The 19,754-nt window shown below is 33.6% G+C and overlaps 1 protein-coding gene across 3 annotated transcripts in view; it reads right to left on the bottom strand.

Moving 5' to 3' along the window:
- sev (receptor protein-tyrosine kinase sevenless) overlaps positions 1-19,754 on the bottom strand; it is a 526,422-nt gene that overhangs the window by 22,692 nt on the left and 483,976 nt on the right. For all 3 annotated transcript variants that reach the window (XM_069833737.1, XM_069833739.1, XM_069833740.1), the window contains exons 24-31: positions 18,013-18,207; positions 15,672-15,886; positions 15,078-15,225; positions 12,452-12,696; positions 10,148-10,302; positions 6,594-6,790; positions 4,330-4,596; positions 821-1,048 (exon numbers count right to left, since the gene is read on the bottom strand). In XM_069833737.1, coding sequence (XP_069689838.1) covers positions 821-1,048; positions 4,330-4,596; positions 6,594-6,790; positions 10,148-10,302; positions 12,452-12,696; positions 15,078-15,225; positions 15,672-15,886; positions 18,013-18,207 — 1,650 coding nt within the window. The remainder of the gene's footprint in view (positions 1-820; positions 1,049-4,329; positions 4,597-6,593; positions 6,791-10,147; positions 10,303-12,451; positions 12,697-15,077; positions 15,226-15,671; positions 15,887-18,012; positions 18,208-19,754) is intronic.

Genomic DNA, 19,754 nt, shown 5'->3' with positions numbered 1-19,754 from the left:
GTATTTTCGAAAAATGTTATATTCCTTTTGTAGAGTTTTAGTGTATTTTTCACTTTTTGTGGAGATACCCTTCTACAAGTTGCTGCTTAGTAAGTTCTAAAAAAAGTTTTTCTCTATTTAGCCTCTAAATACAATTAATTATCCAATTCTTGGTCAACACTTCTATACAGTCATAATATTTTTTATTTAAAGCTGATAATCAGTGTTCATTAATTTTAGTGTGGACATGTACTCTACACATAGATAACTTGGCAATGAATTAGTATATGACTTACTGCTTTCTGTTCATTCAGAGAAGAAATGGGTACTTAGGTACATGATTGAGGCCAGACTTGACTGGAAAGTCTATTTCATAATAAAACGTTGATAATCCATGTTGAATCTTTCGTACACTACTTTTAACACTTGAATATAAGGTAATTGATTAAATGGCGATCTTACTCGTGTTAATTATGTAAGCATGTGCGGCTTACAGCTGTTTCGGTGCTACTTGACACCATCCTCAGAGCTTTCTGTGTCTTGGCACCATCTCAACAGGCAGCGAGAGTAAGGTCGCCATTTAATCAATTACTAATAAAATGTTGTTATTAATCAACGAATATATAATTGTTACATTTTTTACTTTTCCTATTTTGGTTGTTTACCCTTACAGCAGAGTTGTTGTGAGCATACTCTTTTGATATAGTGATCATGTTGTGAAATTTATTCTCTTTTACACTGATATAACGAGGCAATTGCAAAAAAAAAGAATATAGATAAATCTATGTAAAAAATAGAAAGGAAAACGGGAAATTCACTGAAAATATGTTGAGATCCTTACCATACATCAATATGAACATTCCAGTTATACAAATGGCCACAGCTACTATTGGTATGCTGATGCCAAGCACAATTCCCAGTTCCTGTTGCTTTGCTAGCATGGCTGCTTCAGTAAAATCAAATGATTCACTTGATATGCTAAAATCACTCCAGCCATATTTATTCATGGACCGCACTCGAAACACATACTTCAAACTTGGACTAAGGTCTGTAATAATCCAGTAGTTTTCTGTAAAGAAATAAATTTCCAGTTGCAACACATGTTCTGATGATAAAATAACTTAAAATATAGTGGTTATGTTTACCATATATTTCTTACAATTTGTCTCAGACGTATTTTATCAACTACTCAATAAATCTTGGGATATTATAAGAAACTGGACTGAAAACATATTTATACAGTTAAATAATTCTGACACTTAACAATTATATGAAACATATTTTAAGATGAATGAACTGATCTCCTTTTGTTCTTAATATATTTCCAGACTATTTAATTTGTAAATATAAACTTGAAGTGAATAATTTCAAGTGAAAAATTGTTCCAGGACCAGGTATCGAACCCTGGACCTTTAAATGAGCGCGGCAACGCTCTACCAATTGAGCTACCCATGAACTATACTAGACCCTGGCTCAATTTTCCACTTATATCCACATTACCTCAAGTGGGTTGACAGAATGTCAGAGCCCAGCATTGAGTGCACATTTACTGTGTGACTTAAATTTGTGGTTTTCTGTTATCAAAACAGTAGTGCATATTATATAAATCTGGCTTTTCAGGTATAGCTCCCTAGGGAGCTGACCTGAATAATTTCAAGGGAAAAATTGTTCCAGGAATGGATATCGAACAGTAAGTGTGCACTCAATACTGGGATCTGGCATTCTGTCAACCCACTTGAGGTATGTGAATATAAGGGGAAAATTGAGCCGGGTCTGGTATAGTTCCGGGTAATTCAGTCACTTGAACGTTGGCACGCTCATCCAAAGGTCCTGGGTTCGATATCCAGCCCTGGAACAATTTTTCCCTTCATATTATTTAAGTCAGCTTTACAGGGAGCTACGGTATATCTGAAAAGTCAGATTTGTATAAACTTGAGATGTTTATTTGACAGATAATGCACAATATAGCAGTTTTTTTAATTCCTTGAGTTAACAGAAGTAAATTACATTGACCAACAATTTTTGTCGAAATGTCAATTGCATAAGATTTTTTCAATAATTCTTAATATTTTTGACGTGCTGATTTCAAATCTGAAAACGGTTTTTTTCTCCATGCCCTAGTTTTCATGCAATTCGAACTTTTGCATTCCAGCCGTTTATGTTTATGTTATCGACAGGTAATAAGGTAATATTGTTTAGATATGAATAATGTTTCCGTTGTTATTTCACATCTGATCATGGCTAAAAGAAGACGTCAATGTATAAACAACCCAGACAGTTTCTGCTACATTTGTGGATACTTCACCCTTATTCGACAAAGGAGTAAAATAACATCCTTTGTGAGACGCGCTTATAAAGCGTACTTCGGACTTACTATTGGGGACCAAGACAAGAAATGGGTCCCACATGGTGTGTGTCACAATTGCGAAGAAATGCTGCATGACTGGACAAAAGGGAAACATAAGGATTTACCTTTCAGAATTCCTATGACCTGGTGAGAACCAAAGTTGATTGCTATTTTTGTCTCATCAATACAAAGAGTATTAGTAAGAAAAACAGTCACAACATCTTCTATCCCAGTATCCCGTCAGCAATTCGACCTACTGTGCATTCTGATGAGCTATCAGTTCCAGTTTTTAAAGGGTTTACAACATCTGAAGATGAGGATAAAAATTCGGAGACAAGTGATGAGACTGAAGGAATAGCACAGGATGAGTATTCTTCTAGTATTGGAGAGTCCTTAACTACTCAGAAATTTAACCAGCCTGAGCTGAATGACCTTGTGGTGATTTGGATCTCTCCAAGCTTGCAGCTGAAGTGTTCGCCTCTAGATTGCAAGAAAAAGGATTACTAAGGCCCAACACAAAAGTTTCATACTTCCGAAAACGAGGGAAGCCTTTCTTTTATATTTTACAGAGGAGAATAAGTTTATTTATTGTCATAACGTCTCAGGTCTTCTACAGGAATTAGGGGTTACATTATATAGTTCAAATGATTGGCGTTTATTTGTAGACAGTTCTAAGCGCAGTCTGAAGTGTGTTCTACTACATAATGGCACAGTATCAAATGTGTTATACAGCAATCAGTTTATGACTGTATGTGTTTGTACCACTGAAAAAATTTAGACTATATTGCAATTTAATGTTTATTAATCAACTAATTTTAAGAAAGTTTAAGACTATATGTGTTTCAGTTTGTATTACTGAAGAAATTTAGAAATTTAATCTTTATGCCCAGCTAATTTTAAGACAGTTTAAGCAAATATCTCTCCACATACGCTATGAGGTAAATGAGAAAAAATGAAAATTGAAATTTTAATATGTCGAGTGCAAAAAAACCAGAACTTTCAGAAAAAAACTAACCTCAGATCTGAAATCAGCACCCACAAATTAGTTAATAACAGCTGATGATAGAAATCCAACAAAAAATTTGTTGGCCAGTGTTATCACTATCATGAAAATATATTTTCTCAGTCTTCATTTTAAGCAGCACTTCAGTTTTTTATTTTATCATAAAGTAAAAGTGAAAACATGGCTTCTTAGAAACCCGTTCTATTCTGTAGAAGAATATTTTGAATTAGAAAATCAAGCTCTAGAAATTTTTAAGGTTTCTTTCAGTTTTATGGTATTATTTTTGTAATATGTGAGGAATTTCTCATAAACTGTTAAGTTAATTCTCGTGTTACTGTATGTAAATAGAGAGTATCAAATATTATTTGGGATCAATGTGTTATAATTTTCATCTAGATGATATTAGCCTATTTTGATTATTTTGCCTCTCGATTGTAAACTCTAAGGAGCATTTTGGATCAGTTTGTTTTATCTTTAGTGGTGTATGTAATATAATATTTTATATTTTGGTACGATAATTTTACACTTGTACTTTAACAATGCCAATAGCTTTTGTTATAACAACAGCTAATAATAGGCCTACTATACTACTATACTATAATACTGTGAACTGTATTTCTATTTAAAATTGATTTTCTTGAACTACCGTACCATATGATTCACTCTGTATATAAGTGAAATAATTTACTATGCAATCAAGTAAGAAGATAAACTTCATTTTGTATAATAAAAAGGTAGGCCCTATCATTTCTAACTCCATTTATACATTACATGGTGTGTAATTAATTCTACAGAATTTCACAAAAAGTAGCTGTTTGCATATTGTAATCTCTTTTGATAAAATTTTGCTAAAACGTGTAACTTACTACAGATTCTCTGTCCACTTAAAAGCTCATTAGATTTGTTAGAGAACAAACCCATCTTCGGGAAAAAGAAAGCCTTCAGATGTCTAAGGTGTGACTGAAATATTACAAAAATAAAATGCCAAGTTGTTGCATACCTGTTCCATTGTAGTACAATACCCAGTTGTCATTATCATCTTCATTACCAGTATCGATTATGTTGTCTTCTATTCTAGCTGCACCATGATCTTCAATTATTGTAAGGTTGACTTCTCGTTTTTCCCTTTTCCCTCCTTCAATCTTGCCTTCTAAGCTGTACAACTCTATGTGGGCACCATTTTCACGAGAAGGATCCCATATGACTTGATATACATCTCTTCTTAAATGTTGGACAACTGGTATTCCGGGAGGACTTGGACAGTCTCCTGAAAATTGTGCATATATTCCATTAAAAATGGATACAGTTCTTATTCCCATGTTAGGCATGTGTTTATGTTTAACCGTTAGAGTTTCGTTTTATGACACTATACAAAGTCTAGATTACTATAATCGCAACAGTTCCACCAAAATATTTATCGTTTGTAAGTAAAATGTTAATACAACAAAATAAACTTAAGGGAACAAAATTGTTTTCTGGAGAGAAAAATGTGCAAATGAGATACTGCTCCGGAAGTAAGGGATTTATGGTCACCCTATTAATGATACATAGACTATGTACTTTTATTTCACGAACAGTCTTCTTCAGTTGTTATTAGTGAGAACCCATATATGCATGCATACTGTGGAACAAATAATATAATTGTATATACGATGCTCTCATAAAGCAAACATCATGGAGAATAAGCTAAATAAAATTCAATAAAAATCATCCAATTAGCTCAATACCACATGTTGGATGACTAGAGCATCAAGTTTTCACACTGGTAAACCGGGTTTGAATCCTGTTGGGACCAACTGGAATTTGTTGTGATGGGCAAAGACAGTGCTTGGTCGTAGGTTTTCACGAGGTACTCCCATTTTTCCTACCAGAATTTCTCTCCTGTTGCACCAATGTTGCATTAATATCATCATTATCACGAAGTGCTATGTAGTTCGCCTCCCATGGTGCACCAAAGGCAACGCATATGGCAGCTAAAAGAATTAGCTACAGCTTTGGCACATCATCCATAGATGGTTATGCTTCAGTGAATGGTTTTAAGTCAAGTACTCACCATTAGATAAAAAAAAATACAACATGAACATATGTGACAAGTGTGCATAGAAATCTTGGCCCAGTGTTTGATGAGAAGACAGAAAATTCTGAAAATCAAAGTTGATGACATATTCATTTCGTTAATGAGCTGACAGAAAAAGAGAAAACTTCCGGTTATTTCATGTACTTCAGGTTCTTCAATGAGCTAGATTAGAAAGATATTAGATAGCATGATTAGTCGAAAATTGTGGTCACCATAATCTCCTGATTTAAGTCACTGCGGTTTTTGTTATTAAGGGGAAACTGAACAATCATCACGTTCTAGATGAAGTAATAATATTCATATTGAAATTTCTAACCTCACAGACAAGAATTATTCACGGGTTTGTAGTAAGGGACCTGCCCTTTGTGTAGAAAACTATAAATGAATGTTGGAAACATTTTACAAAATACAGTACCACTTTTAAATTCTACTGTAGGTTAAATTATGGTAGTATGAATTTTATATCCGTTAAATCTGCTAGAAGTTTATTAGGGAAAACACAGTCCTCTATGGCAAGGAGCTTGTTGCGCAGTCAGGAAATAGACTTCACATAGCGAGTGCGTTTTATGTATGTTATGATACAAAAATGAATGTTAATGTCATCCCTAAAATATATCAATTTTTAATAATAATACCGGTAATAGTAATTGTTTAATTACTTTCTAATGAAAAATAGTACAAGAGTTACTTGAGGACGATAGATAATGATTTTATGACGAGATTGTTTGTAGTTCATGTTCATAGAGAGGCCAACAATTTAAATTGTGTAGTAATAGATTTTGTTTAATAAAATATAACATTGTACGAGAGACTGAGAAAGATGTTTGTTTAACTTTTAAGTAGTACTGTACGAGATTCTTGCACTGTATTGTAGATGAACAAACATCAATATTTTGAGGCCACATGTTAATTCTATCAGGAAACACAAGGAAATGGGGACTTATTTATTTAGTGTGCTACTAAGAACTAGTGTCCAGAATTGCGACAAATAGATTTCCCTTTTCTTGCCTTCCCTTCTGATATAGTCAGTGCGTAGCTCTGAAACGTTGGATACCGGTATTTCTAATATGTAACATGATGCAAAAGTCTGAAAACCTCGTAGCACATTGAACATTGTAAAAATCTTAAATACTGTAATATTTAACTGTTATGTCTGATTGTAAAAAAATATATATTAAAGTTCTTACCTAATGATTCATATGTAAATCTCTCATCTGGTGGCCAAATATATGGAATTGAAGAGTGTGGGTAAATTAATGATAGTCTAAATATATAGTGTGTTTTTGGAAGTAGGTGCTCCACAAAATAGACTGTTGTGTCTTCTGACTCTTGAAGCAAGCTATTCCAATTTCCAGAACCAGCTTCGCGGAATTGAATATCATAACTGAAAGTAAATGTATAGTTGTGAAGCAGGAATTATTAAATTAACATGCTTATGATTTTTGTTATATTCACCATTTCTGACGTAAATGCGTGTTTGAGGTCAACAAAATTTAACATTTTTAGTATAACACAAATTTCAAGTTTACACTTGATGCTGCACATGCCAAAGTGTACATGTGAAGCCATCTGTCGAGTGTTGTGTAATCTACTTGCACAAAATTATAATAACTTATTTTATACACGAATGCTTATGTATGTCCACTGATTAACGTTCTGGCTGATATGTACCTACATCTATCATCAGGCAGTACATCTCACTTGACGGTACTGGTATGTGCCAGAGAAAGAACAAATACATCTGAAGTTTGATTAGTGTATGTAACTAATCAATGAGGGAATGAAGAGGGAAAGAAACGGCCACTCTACTCATTATCTCCTAGCTTAGTTGCCTCATAATCACTACATCTCGCCAAAAAAATTGTAATCTTGTAAAATTTTGACTTGTTCCACATCTTAACAAATTGATATATACATCATAACCTAAGATAAATAAATTATATCACTGACACCACAAATCAATATTTTACTATGTTAAACTACTTAAGTAGTTTATATTCAAAATGCAACAACATCACTATTCAAAATCAATATATTTAATGGAAATCAATGCAAAAATAAAAGTAAATATTCATTCCTAATGTAAGATCTATGGAATACAATAAATGAAATGAAATAAGTGATACCTTGTTGGTATCGCTTGTGAGGTTCAGACCTTCTTCGGATAATTGACTAAACAGCAACATGCTTATGTACTGGGAACAACTTTGGTTATGTAAAGCAAAATAATAGTTATTAACGAAGAAAAATTCGCTCTGGTACTGGGGATCGAACTCGAGTCATTGGTTCTACGTATCAAGCACTCTAACCACTGAGCTATGCTGAAGTTCAATCCACAACACCGGATCAAATCCCTCTCCTCTAACGTTTTTCCCTTTGGGGCGATTCCTGGCGCTGAAGCGAGTTTTTCTCCTTTAATGACCATTGTTACCATAACAGATAAATTCTGTAGGATCAAAAATTAATCTTTACGCAAAATAATAGCTTACCGGTATTATGTTAATCATTTATATTTTATTTACAAAAGGAATAATAATAATAATAATAATAATAATAATAATAATAAAAACAACAACAATAATGACCATTGTTACCATAACAGATAAATTCTGTAGGACCAAAAATTAATCTTTACGCAAAATAATAGCTTACCGGTATTATGTTAATCATTTATATTTTATTTACAAAAGGAATAATAATAATAATATTAATAATAATAATAATAATAATAATAATAATAATAATAATAATAATATTTATTAGCTGCCAATAGACTTGTATACGAGATTCTGGCATTGCCAAAATCTTAATGAAAGCCTCTATCATATCAGTAATAATAAAAAATCGAATGCAATAAAAAATATTAAACAATAAAAGCCACATCCATTATAATAAAAAAATAAACAAATGTAAACAAATGCAAAACAATAAAAGACGTACACGCAATTATCAGGATTCTATGGATCCCCTATCACTTCTAATTGCAATTATAACTGATTGTGGTCCAACAGCTTCTTGACAAAAGTCATTAGATCTGGGACAATCTCATAGAGAACTGTGATGATTATAATGGCAGTGGAGCAATTTTTCTCCCAATACTTCGTTTTGCTTCTCTTTCATATTGTCGGCCTTGGTATACACTACTGCGGGTATAGTGCTGGCCTTCTATGCTCGAGTTTGTGGGTTCAATCCCGACCCAGGTCGATGGCATTTAAATGTCTTTAAATGCGTCAGGCTCATGTCAGTAGATTTATTGGCATGTAAAAGAATTCCTGTGGGACAAAATTCTGGCACACCGGTGACGCTGATATAACCTCTGCAGTTGCGAGCGTCGTTAAATAAACCATATCATTTCGTTTTCACATTACAAATTTACTCCCCCATCATCGTATCATCGACCTTCATAACCTAAAAGCCGTAATACATAAAGAGTTGTTAATTTCCAATTCATTTATTCAACATCAGCGCATTTTCAATGGGGGGCAGTTGGACCGGATGGACACAGTTTCATCCAGGAACATAAAATAAAGTTTCTTTTGTTAAAAATAAATTTTTCATTGCATTAATTGAACGGAAATTGAATCCTTCTTAAAATTACTCCTTTCGGCCAGTTACGTGTTCACACAAATATGAGCAATTTCTTAACGACACTATAAATAGTTGAGTTCACGTTTCTTTTTAAATAAATAGGCTTATTTAACTAGAATATGCCATTAGGAAAGTTCAGGATAACAGAGAGGGTTTGGAATTGAACAGGTTACATCAACTTCTTGTCCATGCAGATGACGTGAATATTTTAGAAGAAAATCCACAAATGATTAGGGAAAACACGGAAATTTTACTTGAAGCACGTAAAGCGATAGGTTTGAAAGTAAATCCAGAAAAGACAAGTATATGATTATGTCTCGTGACCAGAATAATGTAGGAAATGGAAATATAAAAATTAGAGATTTATCCTTTGAAGAGGTGGAAAAATTCAAATGAGGAGGCCAAGGCTTAGATGGGAGGATAATATTAATATGGATAGGTGAGATATGATGGTAGGGACTGGGTTAATCTTGCTCAAGATTGGGACCGATCACGGCTTATGTGAGGGCGGCAATGAATCTGCGGGTTCCTTAAAAGCCATTTGTAAGTAAGTAAGATAGCTACAGTATTTAACGTTAATTATCCAATAATTTCTTATTTACAATGAAGTATGATATTAAAATAGATATATTTCTTTATATAATTTTATATTAGTATTTTTATACTTATTAAAATATCTGAACAGACGAAAATAAATTAAACTTTGTTCAGATATAGAGGGAGTTTCACCCATGGAGAGTGAAGGTCTACCAGCTGACTGCTGGCCTAAGTCCACATGCCTCAACAAAGGTGAACGATCATCAACCAGCACCGGGCGTAACATGTAGTTAGCACGATGATTCCTCCCACTTCTACCATTACAGCTAGCTTGCGAAATCTTCGCTACTCTAACTCCCTAAATTCATCACGATTTTAAATTGGCAATGGTCCCATAAACTGGCCGAAATTTCATGAAAAAATTTCCTCTCCCATGAAAACTCGGACCAGTGCTCATTCCATAACGCTAGTCTAAGGCATGATGCTGTGGCATGGTTCAGTACTTTCAATTGCATTAAATTAATATATTTTATGCTGAAAAGCTAATGATCAGTTATCAAACCAGATCAATAAATTACTTAGTAATTAATAATTAAAACTTGACTGCCATACCAACCTTACAATAGAAACGTTCTTAGAAGGAATCCATGAGATATTAAGTGCATAAGGTGTAGCATGTAAGAGAGTGATATTATTGGGTTCTGGATATGTCTTAATAACAACTCCATCACTGTCACTATAAGTTTTGCTGTTCTGAGAGTTAGCGCGCACCTGTATAAAAATAAAACATATACATATAATTTTATTGCTTAATTCCTTACTTTGCGAGCACATAGGATTGCTGTCATTTTAGGGTAAATGCATTTTTACGTTAAAACTTCTACTATGAATTTTAAAGAACATATCGTTAATATTATATTCTGCCATATTTACATTCATTATTCTATCATTCGAATTTGTCAGCAGTTTTTTACCCCTACAGTTGTCTCTTTGAATTGCTTCGACTTGCAAAATAGTGAGTTGACATAGATTAGTTTAAGGCCTAATCTACCCATATAACAGGCCTATTTGGTTTTTAGAATAATTACAAAATGTCTGGAATGTTTAGTCCTTAGGTACAGTATAAAAGTTATCAATCATACCTACACAGTAATATAGACACTCATGTAATTTCTGAAAAGTTTTGAGATCGGACTTAAAAAAATACGGAAAATCTAAGTGGAATAGCAAGCTTTGGGGATTAGCTAGATGTGGACCTTTCAAGTAGGCCTACTAAGCCAGAATTCTGTCTGCGGTTATATATATATAATACACACACACACACACTAAACTAAACATAAGAGTTTATATTAAAATGTTTTTTGTTAAAAGAATAAGCAGTAAAATCTTTATTCTGTTTTTAACATTCACTCCTTCCATCTAAAAAAGTACATATCACAAATTGATTTTGAGAATGGACGAAAACTGGCTAAACTAACATACAAAAATAACAACAATTTGGGGAATGCATAACTCCACCATATCAAACATACAGGCTGATTCAGGAGAAATAGTAAATATTTTAGAGGGTGGTAGTATTAACTATTCTCACTGAGTAAGAAATTTCATATAAACAGGTGTCCAATTTTCAATGGATGTGCAGATACAGCTGTTTGAATGTTACACATAACAAGCATTGCAAGTGCAAGAAGGAAAGACAAATGACTTAATGCTTACATTTATTCCTTATTTACACGGTACTGGTATCAATACATTTCAGCAGTTTAAAGTAATGGTTAAAAAATTTCACCATTGGTTTCACATAAATTCCACAATTTGGGACATCTGGCCGAAATCTACGGCTGACCACTAGGATCCAGAATACAAAGCAGAGGTTAAATTAAAAATACAATATGGTTGTGGAGAGAATACGGAACAATGATAAATTTAAAAAATAAAGTACAATTTGATTTCGGAGAAACATGAGATGAAAATACATTGAAGAGTAATGAAATGAAGTAAAAAAAAATTACATAGTATTATACAAGTGATTATGTAAAATGGATAATGAATCTCCCAATACTATTAGACAAATTTTGTTAATGTTCTTATTAGAAAATTTAAGAGAAAGGAGAATGGTTTTGGTTAAATTAAATGAAGTTCCCCTAGCGCCAAAAAGAAGTTCTTTCACTTCCCCATGTACTTTCCTGGCCTGTTGACAACAGTAAAGTTGCTCTCCTGAGGCCTTCTTATCATTATTTTGTGAGGGGCAGCACTATTTATAGCATGAGCGACCAATTCGTTCCTTGTGTTTACTTTGTTTTTGTACACTTCGTCTTTCATCCACCACCACAGACAAACATCGACAGGTCTGAGGATCTTAGTGACCAATGCATGTGATCACTGTGGCCGATCCATCTTTTGGAGAACATTTAGGTGATGTGTCATCTGACATCTAAACTATACAGGGGCTCCGTCATTGTGGAAGAACATGCCCATCCTTGTAGCCAAGGGAACCTTCTGCAACAACATTGGAAGCTCGTTTTGTAGAAAGGCTAACTAGATGCGCACTGTAAGACGTTTCGGTAACACACAGCAAGCCGAATTTGTTGTTCCTTCATACATATTGTACGCCTTGTTATAAATTATGTCACATTCAAACAGCTGTCTCACCACAGCCATTGAAAATTGGACACATGTTTATATGAACTTTTTACTCAGAATAGTTCACATTACCACTCCTAAAATACTGTATTTTCTATTCCTCCTGAATCGCCCTGTTTTTGAAGTTTGTGCATTTTATAAAATGTATAAACAATGAAACTGTTAAATGACGTATGAGCTTATAAGTAAATACTTAGTACAAAACATAAATTCCTACTAACAAAAATGCTTATTAGACCTACTAGTCACACTTGTCTTAAAGTAAAGTTTATTTTACCCAGATTCGATATGTTTCTCCTGGCTGTAAATTCCGAAGATTAGCTCTATGAACATTCTTCAGTGAGTCAGTGTTCATGAAATCATTATCAGTCTTCTGTCGCAGTCCAGCTACCATACGTTCTGTGCACCAATGTACCTCATACCATACTTTCTCATCATTGAATTCTTGAGGTGGTAACCACTGTACCTCAATAGTAGTAGGATTTAGAACCACGACTGTTACATTCTGTGGAGACGATGGAGCTACAAAAAAAAAAAAAAAAATGTATGTTTTTCATAACAAACACTACATTACCTTTTAAAACTTGAAATCAACAGATAATTAAATAAAGAATTATTGCAATAAAATTGTGACACATACCGTACAAATTGTTTGTTGTATTTTCTATATTTTTATCTAGCTGTTTAATTTTACATCAGTAAAGTATTTCTTTTTCACGTAATTCATGCTAAGAAAAATCAACCTCAGAATGATGATGATGAGATTTGTCTTTGGGAGTTTATTTGAATTGTTTAGAGCAGATGGAGTTTGCTTTCTTTTGGGATTTCGTTTTTTAGTCAGTTATTTAATAATGCAGTACCAACTACTAGGTTATTTAGCATTGATGGAATTGGTGACAGTAAGATGATATTTTGCGAGATGAGGTCGAGGATTATCCATGTAATGACAACAATGCTGTAAATCAATGCTCCTAGCAGTGACATCAAAATCTTGTAGTACGTAATACAGCAGCAATTATTTCATAAATATGCAATATTGAAAATTTATTTGTATTTGTAGCACATAATACAGTCCTAACAAATGTTCAGTAGGTGCTCCATAAAAATCCAAGTTGCAAGAGGAAAAAAATGCTTTAGGATATTAAAAGAAGCTTATGGGAGAGAAGTTCTACCACAGTGAACTACTGCAAGATGAGTGAAAGCGAGCCATTCACTTTCAATCACGAGCTGACAACCAAAGGGCTTTAGAGCAATCAGTGAGAGAGACATCCAGAAATGATGCTGCAGATGGAGTCCGGTCCACCATCTTCCAAGAATTTGGCAATGTATTGTTGACATAGTAGAGAACTATATTTGAAGCATGTAATGCCAAAAGTAACCTAAATAAATTTAGTGTGAAACAGTAACTATGTTCCCATTACTTTTCGAATGCCCTAGTATTTTTATTACTAGTGATTTGCGTTCATTCAAGTGGTAATTACTTATAAGAACCTTATTACATGTCTTTTTCTGTTACACTGTCCGAGAAGTCAAGAAAATTTCATCATGGGACAATGATGGTAAACTTTATGATTGTGATGATGGTGATGGTGGTGGTGATGATGATGATGATGATTATGAGGCGAAGGATATTGGAGAGAATGACAAGGTTGGTGGTGGTGGTAATTATTATACGAGGGGGATCCAGGAAATAACGATCGTTTTGTTGTAATAATTAAAAAAAATATATTTATTTGAAAAAACATAGTCTGTTACATAACTGAAGCTTCCTTTACTTCTCTACATAATCACCACCTACATTTAAACATTTGTCGTATCTGTTCACTAGCTTTAGAATTCCCGTGCTATACTTCTATGCCGCCAGTTCATTAAGTCAGGTGTTCACTGTCTTCTTCATCTCTTCATCACTTCCAAAACGCGTACCACCCAGAAAGTCTTTCAGCTTAGTGAAAAGGTGAAAATCGCTAGGAGCAAGGTCTGGACTATAGGGCGGATGATCAAAGATTTCCCAACCGAATTGATCCAGCAATTCTCGAGTTGAAGCAGCAGTGTGCGGGCGGGCACAGATTTTGTGGTAGCCAAGATGTTGCGACACAATTTCACCAAGCAAAGAACGAGAAATGTCAGGAAAGGCAATATGCAATTCGTCGAGTGATGTGCGCCTGTCTTGCAAGATTCTGTCGTTCACTTTAGTCTTCAGGTCTTCTGTGATGAGTGATGGGCGTCCGGGTCGAGTTTCATCGTGGACATTTGTTTGCCCATTGTTGAACATTTCGCACCATTTTCTCACATTTCTTTCATTCATTACAGTATCACCAAATACTTCTTTCAATTGCCGGTAAATTTCTGCAGGTTTCAAATGTCGGGCATTCAAAAATCGAATCACACTCTTCACCTCACAGTCGGCGGGATTATCAATCACGTCGTTCATTTTGAAGTAACACAAAATACACAATGGCGACTTGTTGCAACCAGTACTCACAACATTATGAGAACACATGTTAAGGAAGCCAGTTGACCTTCTAACAAGGAAGGGGAGTCAGCTGCGCGGCGGGTATGCGCGAATGGTCGTTATTTCCTGGATCCCCCTCGTAAAATAGAATATCTCCAAAGAAACTTAGTTACAGTACTTATTTATTTATTTATTTATTATTTATCCTAGTGAAGTAAAGGCCTTCAGGCCTTCTTCTCCACACCACCAGAAATGCAATACAACTACAAAAAAAGTGGCTTGCATTTGAAGTTTTATTTCATCACAGAATATCTGGTAGGATGGGAACTGAACTCTGACAACTTAAACAGATACTAGACTTTATTGCTATGTATTGTACCTGCTAGCAAATTCACCAATATTATATTTTAGAATTAGCTTCTGAATTAAATACTAGAAATTGTTTTCATACCTCCTGCAGCAGTTTGGAATGCAGTTGGAGGACCTGTTACAGGTGTAATTCCTTCTAGATCACTGTAGTAATTTTTGAGTGCTACATGAAAGATATAGCTAGAAAATGGCTTCAGATTTGGCACTTCCAGTATTTGGTTGTATGTAACCTGAAATGAAATTTTTGTTTGAATTACTGTTCAATTTAATACCTAGATGTATGGTTATACTGTATATGTTTTTGCTGAATATAATGTAATACTGATATTAAAACGAATGGATAGGCCTATATTCTATAGATTCCAAGCATAACAAGCGTTAATTAACCCTTAAAATGGCAAAACTTCATTTCTCACACTAGTTTATTAAACCGTGTCGAACTGTAAAGAAAACAACTATCACAATGTCCATATTTTATATGTTGTGCAATATTATAGTACATATTGTGAAATTTTAATTTTCCTACCAATTTTTTTCTATTGTTCTATTAAAATTATAGCATATAGACTATTAAAATGTTGTATCCTATAGAATACATTGCCAATTTAAGGATTAATAAAATTGCAAATTGTAATATTGAAATTTAACAATGATATAACAATTTGTGATAACTTACCATCATTGAGCAAGATTCCTTATCAGTAATACAGTCCAGGTTTTCATTTTCTTTGATTTGCCCATAGGTTACAGTATATTCTACTGAAGCGAGAGAGATGTTTTCACATTCTGGATATCGCTCAGGATTTGGAAGTTCCAATGTGATTGAGCGATCTGTGTGACTTACATAATTAACAACTAATGGTGCTTGACGTGGTGAAAGGCATTTAGGCACTGTAAAAAAATTTTGACTATTACACATTGCGTTTTTATGTAAGAGAGATTATGACTAAATGTTCTTTTACATACATTTGAATTTTTTTTTTTTTTTTTTTTTTTTTTGCATTTTTATAATTGAGTTGCATTTAATATTACACATTGATTAATTTGGTAAATTATACTTCTCTGTGTACCATACTACTACCTTCTTCTCCACTGTACAGTACATTAATATTTTTTGGGAAATGTTGAAAAGAAAATGGTAGAATAATTATTTTATGTAAAAAAGCCATAAAAAATATTACATTTCAGTGGTTAGCATTAAGATAACATTTCTTATTACTTTTTACTATTTTTAGATTTGCAATTTTTGTGTGTTTGGCTGGGTTTTCCAGAATGAATCCATACACTTAGGCTTACATTGTGCTCCCTATCTGTGATATTGTTCCAGTATGACATGTGGTCCAGGTGGCATTTGTGAATCTGATGCTGACAAGTAGGCCATCCTGTCTTCCTGCCTTAGCCTTACAGAGCCAGGTCCTATCCCCGGACGAGTACCTGATAAGTCCCCTGGCTTGGAGTCCCAAACTCTTCGGGAATCCACACTACCTACAAGACTTTACCGCAGCCTATTTTTAATTATAGCAAATTACAGATGAAATGAAGGGGGAGAGTTGAGAGCATTGGTGGAATGAAAGAGGGAACTGAAGTACCTCTCTAAAACCTCTCTAAAACGAGTTCTGACCTGGCTCAGGATTGAAACCATGGCCCACCTGGATTGAACTACAGATGCAGCCTTATATGTGGCACTCATATTTCTGTTTTCAGTAAATCATTTTAAATATCTGGTTTATATAATATGTTTTTAGTATCACATTGGAAGATCTTTCCTTGTTTTTTCTTAGTCCATGTATCTGACTTATTAACTGACTCCACGAAATCCACAGAAATATCTGTGCGACCATGGTTTTACTCACATAATCATGGTTTATACTTGTAGACGGCAGAGAATATCATGAGGGGATTAACCACAAGAGCTGAAAGATTGTTTGATTAACATGTAAAATCTGTTTTCTTAGGCTAGGCGCAGAACAATATAACAAAGCTGCTTTTGTCAAAAACGTTTTTGCAGAAACGTGCTGGAACATTGTCTTCGTGTGCTTAAAGATATGACTGGTGCATACCTGTCGAATAAAAGCGAAATTCTTATCCAGCTTGATTGACACGATTAAACAAAAAGCATTTTTCTGCTCACTCACAAACAGACTATGATGTGCTTTGTCCTGCCAGCTACTGTCCATCATTTGTTAGTAATTTAACACATTATTGTGATTGTAATTCATTTACTATTTTGAATCAAGATGCAAAAAATTTAGTATTTCTACGTATACAGTCTTTGTTCTGGTGTGATGCTTTTGTCTAGGACTGTGCGCAAGATTTTTAAAAAAGAGAGTTGAAGATGTAAGAACATTTTTTTCATAAGTAATTCATAAAAAAACTTCTTAACAAATTGTTTATTAATTGCAACATCACGATTTCAAATGGTGTGTATATCTATTTAACTTTTTAACTCGCTGATTTCTACCCAAATGAGGGGAGTTTGATCCCCAATCCACCCCCTTGTGCACGACCTTGCTTTCTCTTGTAGTTGCTGTTTTTTATTCTTATTTTCTCGCTGATTAGATTTGCAATAACAAAATTAAAAATATCAAAAGATTATCTTAAAATTTCGAAATTTCTTTATCACATCGAAATTCATGGAAAGAATTCTGCAGTGTATATTCCTTCTCCTTTTTATCATAATTGAATGCACTCAAAGACGTTTGTTTTCTGCATCTGCTTATGTTTTCTCCAAGTAGCACTACGATTGTATCTTTCTCAGTCATAGCTGTGACTGTACAATAAAACGAAATGTTTTTGCTTTTATAAAAAGGAAATACCAGCACTGAAAATTGTTTTCGGTATAAGTAAGAATGCTTTTGATCTGAGCACAAGTGCTTTAACAATACAGAATGTAATATTTGAATTTAAGATGAGAAGTGTAATTGAAATAACTATAAATTTAATATTGTGAGTTTTTAATTATAAATAAATGAAAGCACTAATATTAACACAGTATTGCTAAGCCACAAAATATTTACCTGGATAAGGCTGTAAGTGTGGTCCTAGTGCTGCTATTCTTCTAACCCCAGTTATGTTTACAGACATAACTCCTCTCGACATGCTTGCCATCACTGAATCTTCTCCAGTTTTCACTACTGAATACACTTTGCCTTCTGTTTCATTAGACCAATATAAAAGACGATGATCCGTTGTAAGGGATGTTGGTGGAAGTCCTATATCAATAGAAGTATGTATCACATATTTTTAGTAGATCAATGTAATTTTTGTTATTGTTAAACAATACTTGATATATTTAAACATAAGCTATACAATAAATCTGTCATTAAGTGCATGTGTTGTAACAGAGTTTCATTATTCGTATGGAAAAATTGAAACTGATAGACAGTTGTAATCGTCATTAGCAATCAATATGCAAGGAAAAATTGGCAGAGTACTTGTTTTCATGTTCTAAGGAAAGAGAAGAATAATATTATATCATTTGCCTAATAGCAGTGTTGTAGTTGGGCCAGAACGGACTGGAACGCAGTTCCGGTTGATATTTTAGCTGGACTTCACATTTCGGTTTGAGGAGTTTAAGTAACTTATTATAACATTCGTTAGCATTTTATTTTTGATACCGTACTCTTGGCAGCACTACACCCATAACCATAACTCAGTTTGGAAAGAGAGCTCCCATGATAGAACACTGTTACTTTGGAAGTTCATAATTATTATATTCAATTAATCAGTGTGTGTTATTGTGTGTTACTTCAAAAAGTATTCAAGGAAATGAGTTTATTAAAGTGGTTGAGTAACAGTTCAGGTAAAAGAGAACATAGTGACTAGAGATGAGAATGGCTTGAGCTTTGCTTGGCCTTTCCTCACTTACTAGGCAATCGGCAATACAGAAATCAGTTCATTTCCCCACTATGTGGAGCTGGATCACTAGTATACGCTTAGGCGGAGTTATGGGAGGGATGGGGGGCACTGCCCCCTCCCCAAACTTGTCTGAACTCTTTTTTTTCTATTAACGTTAGAAAATATTGAATTCAAAAGATTTTTCTTGCTTTTGTTTATGATTAAGTTTCTGTGCTTAAATTGACGAATTAATGTCTTCAGATCGTGTGTCTGGACTATAATATTTATTTTAAATTTCTGAATGTATAAGAATTTCTATACCTCATTTGAGGAATGGAAGCACTGTAATGTTTCTTTTGTAACAGCCTGTACTCATGTATTGGAAGTATTTTATTTTATTTTTATTTTATTTTATTTTAAACATTTCATTCCAAAGACTATACAATACAACATAGGAAAATGTCATGATTTACAAGTAAGCACTAAGTTCATAAGTTACATACAATGAAATAATTACATTATATAATATCATATGGACAATTCTCCCTAAAAGTTATACAGCTCTATAGGGTTAAAATACTCATCAATATTGTATAATGACAAGTCTATTAATTTATTTTTAATTTCTTTCTTAAAAAGCCTCAAGCTTAAATGTCTAATATTGCCGGGTAAAACATTATATAACTTTTTACAAATCTCTACAAAGCTATTAGTAGTAGTGTAGTTACATTGTCCTTTTCTTAAATCATTTTTATGTCTTGTAGAATAGCTATGTACTGAGCTATTTGTAGTAAAATTATTAATATTTGTTTGTACATACATTAAACAACTTAAAATATACAAAGACGGTACAGTTAAAATTTCAAGTCTCCGAAATAAAGGTTTACAATGTGTACGGTTATCAACATTACAAATTATTCTT

This window comes from Periplaneta americana, chromosome 8 (genome assembly GCF_040183065.1).
Source record: "Periplaneta americana isolate PAMFEO1 chromosome 8, P.americana_PAMFEO1_priV1, whole genome shotgun sequence".
Taxonomy (NCBI): Eukaryota; Metazoa; Arthropoda; class Insecta; order Blattodea; family Blattidae; genus Periplaneta; species Periplaneta americana.
Note: the sequence above shows the minus strand (reverse complement) of the source record. Positions and strands in the feature narration are given on the sequence as shown.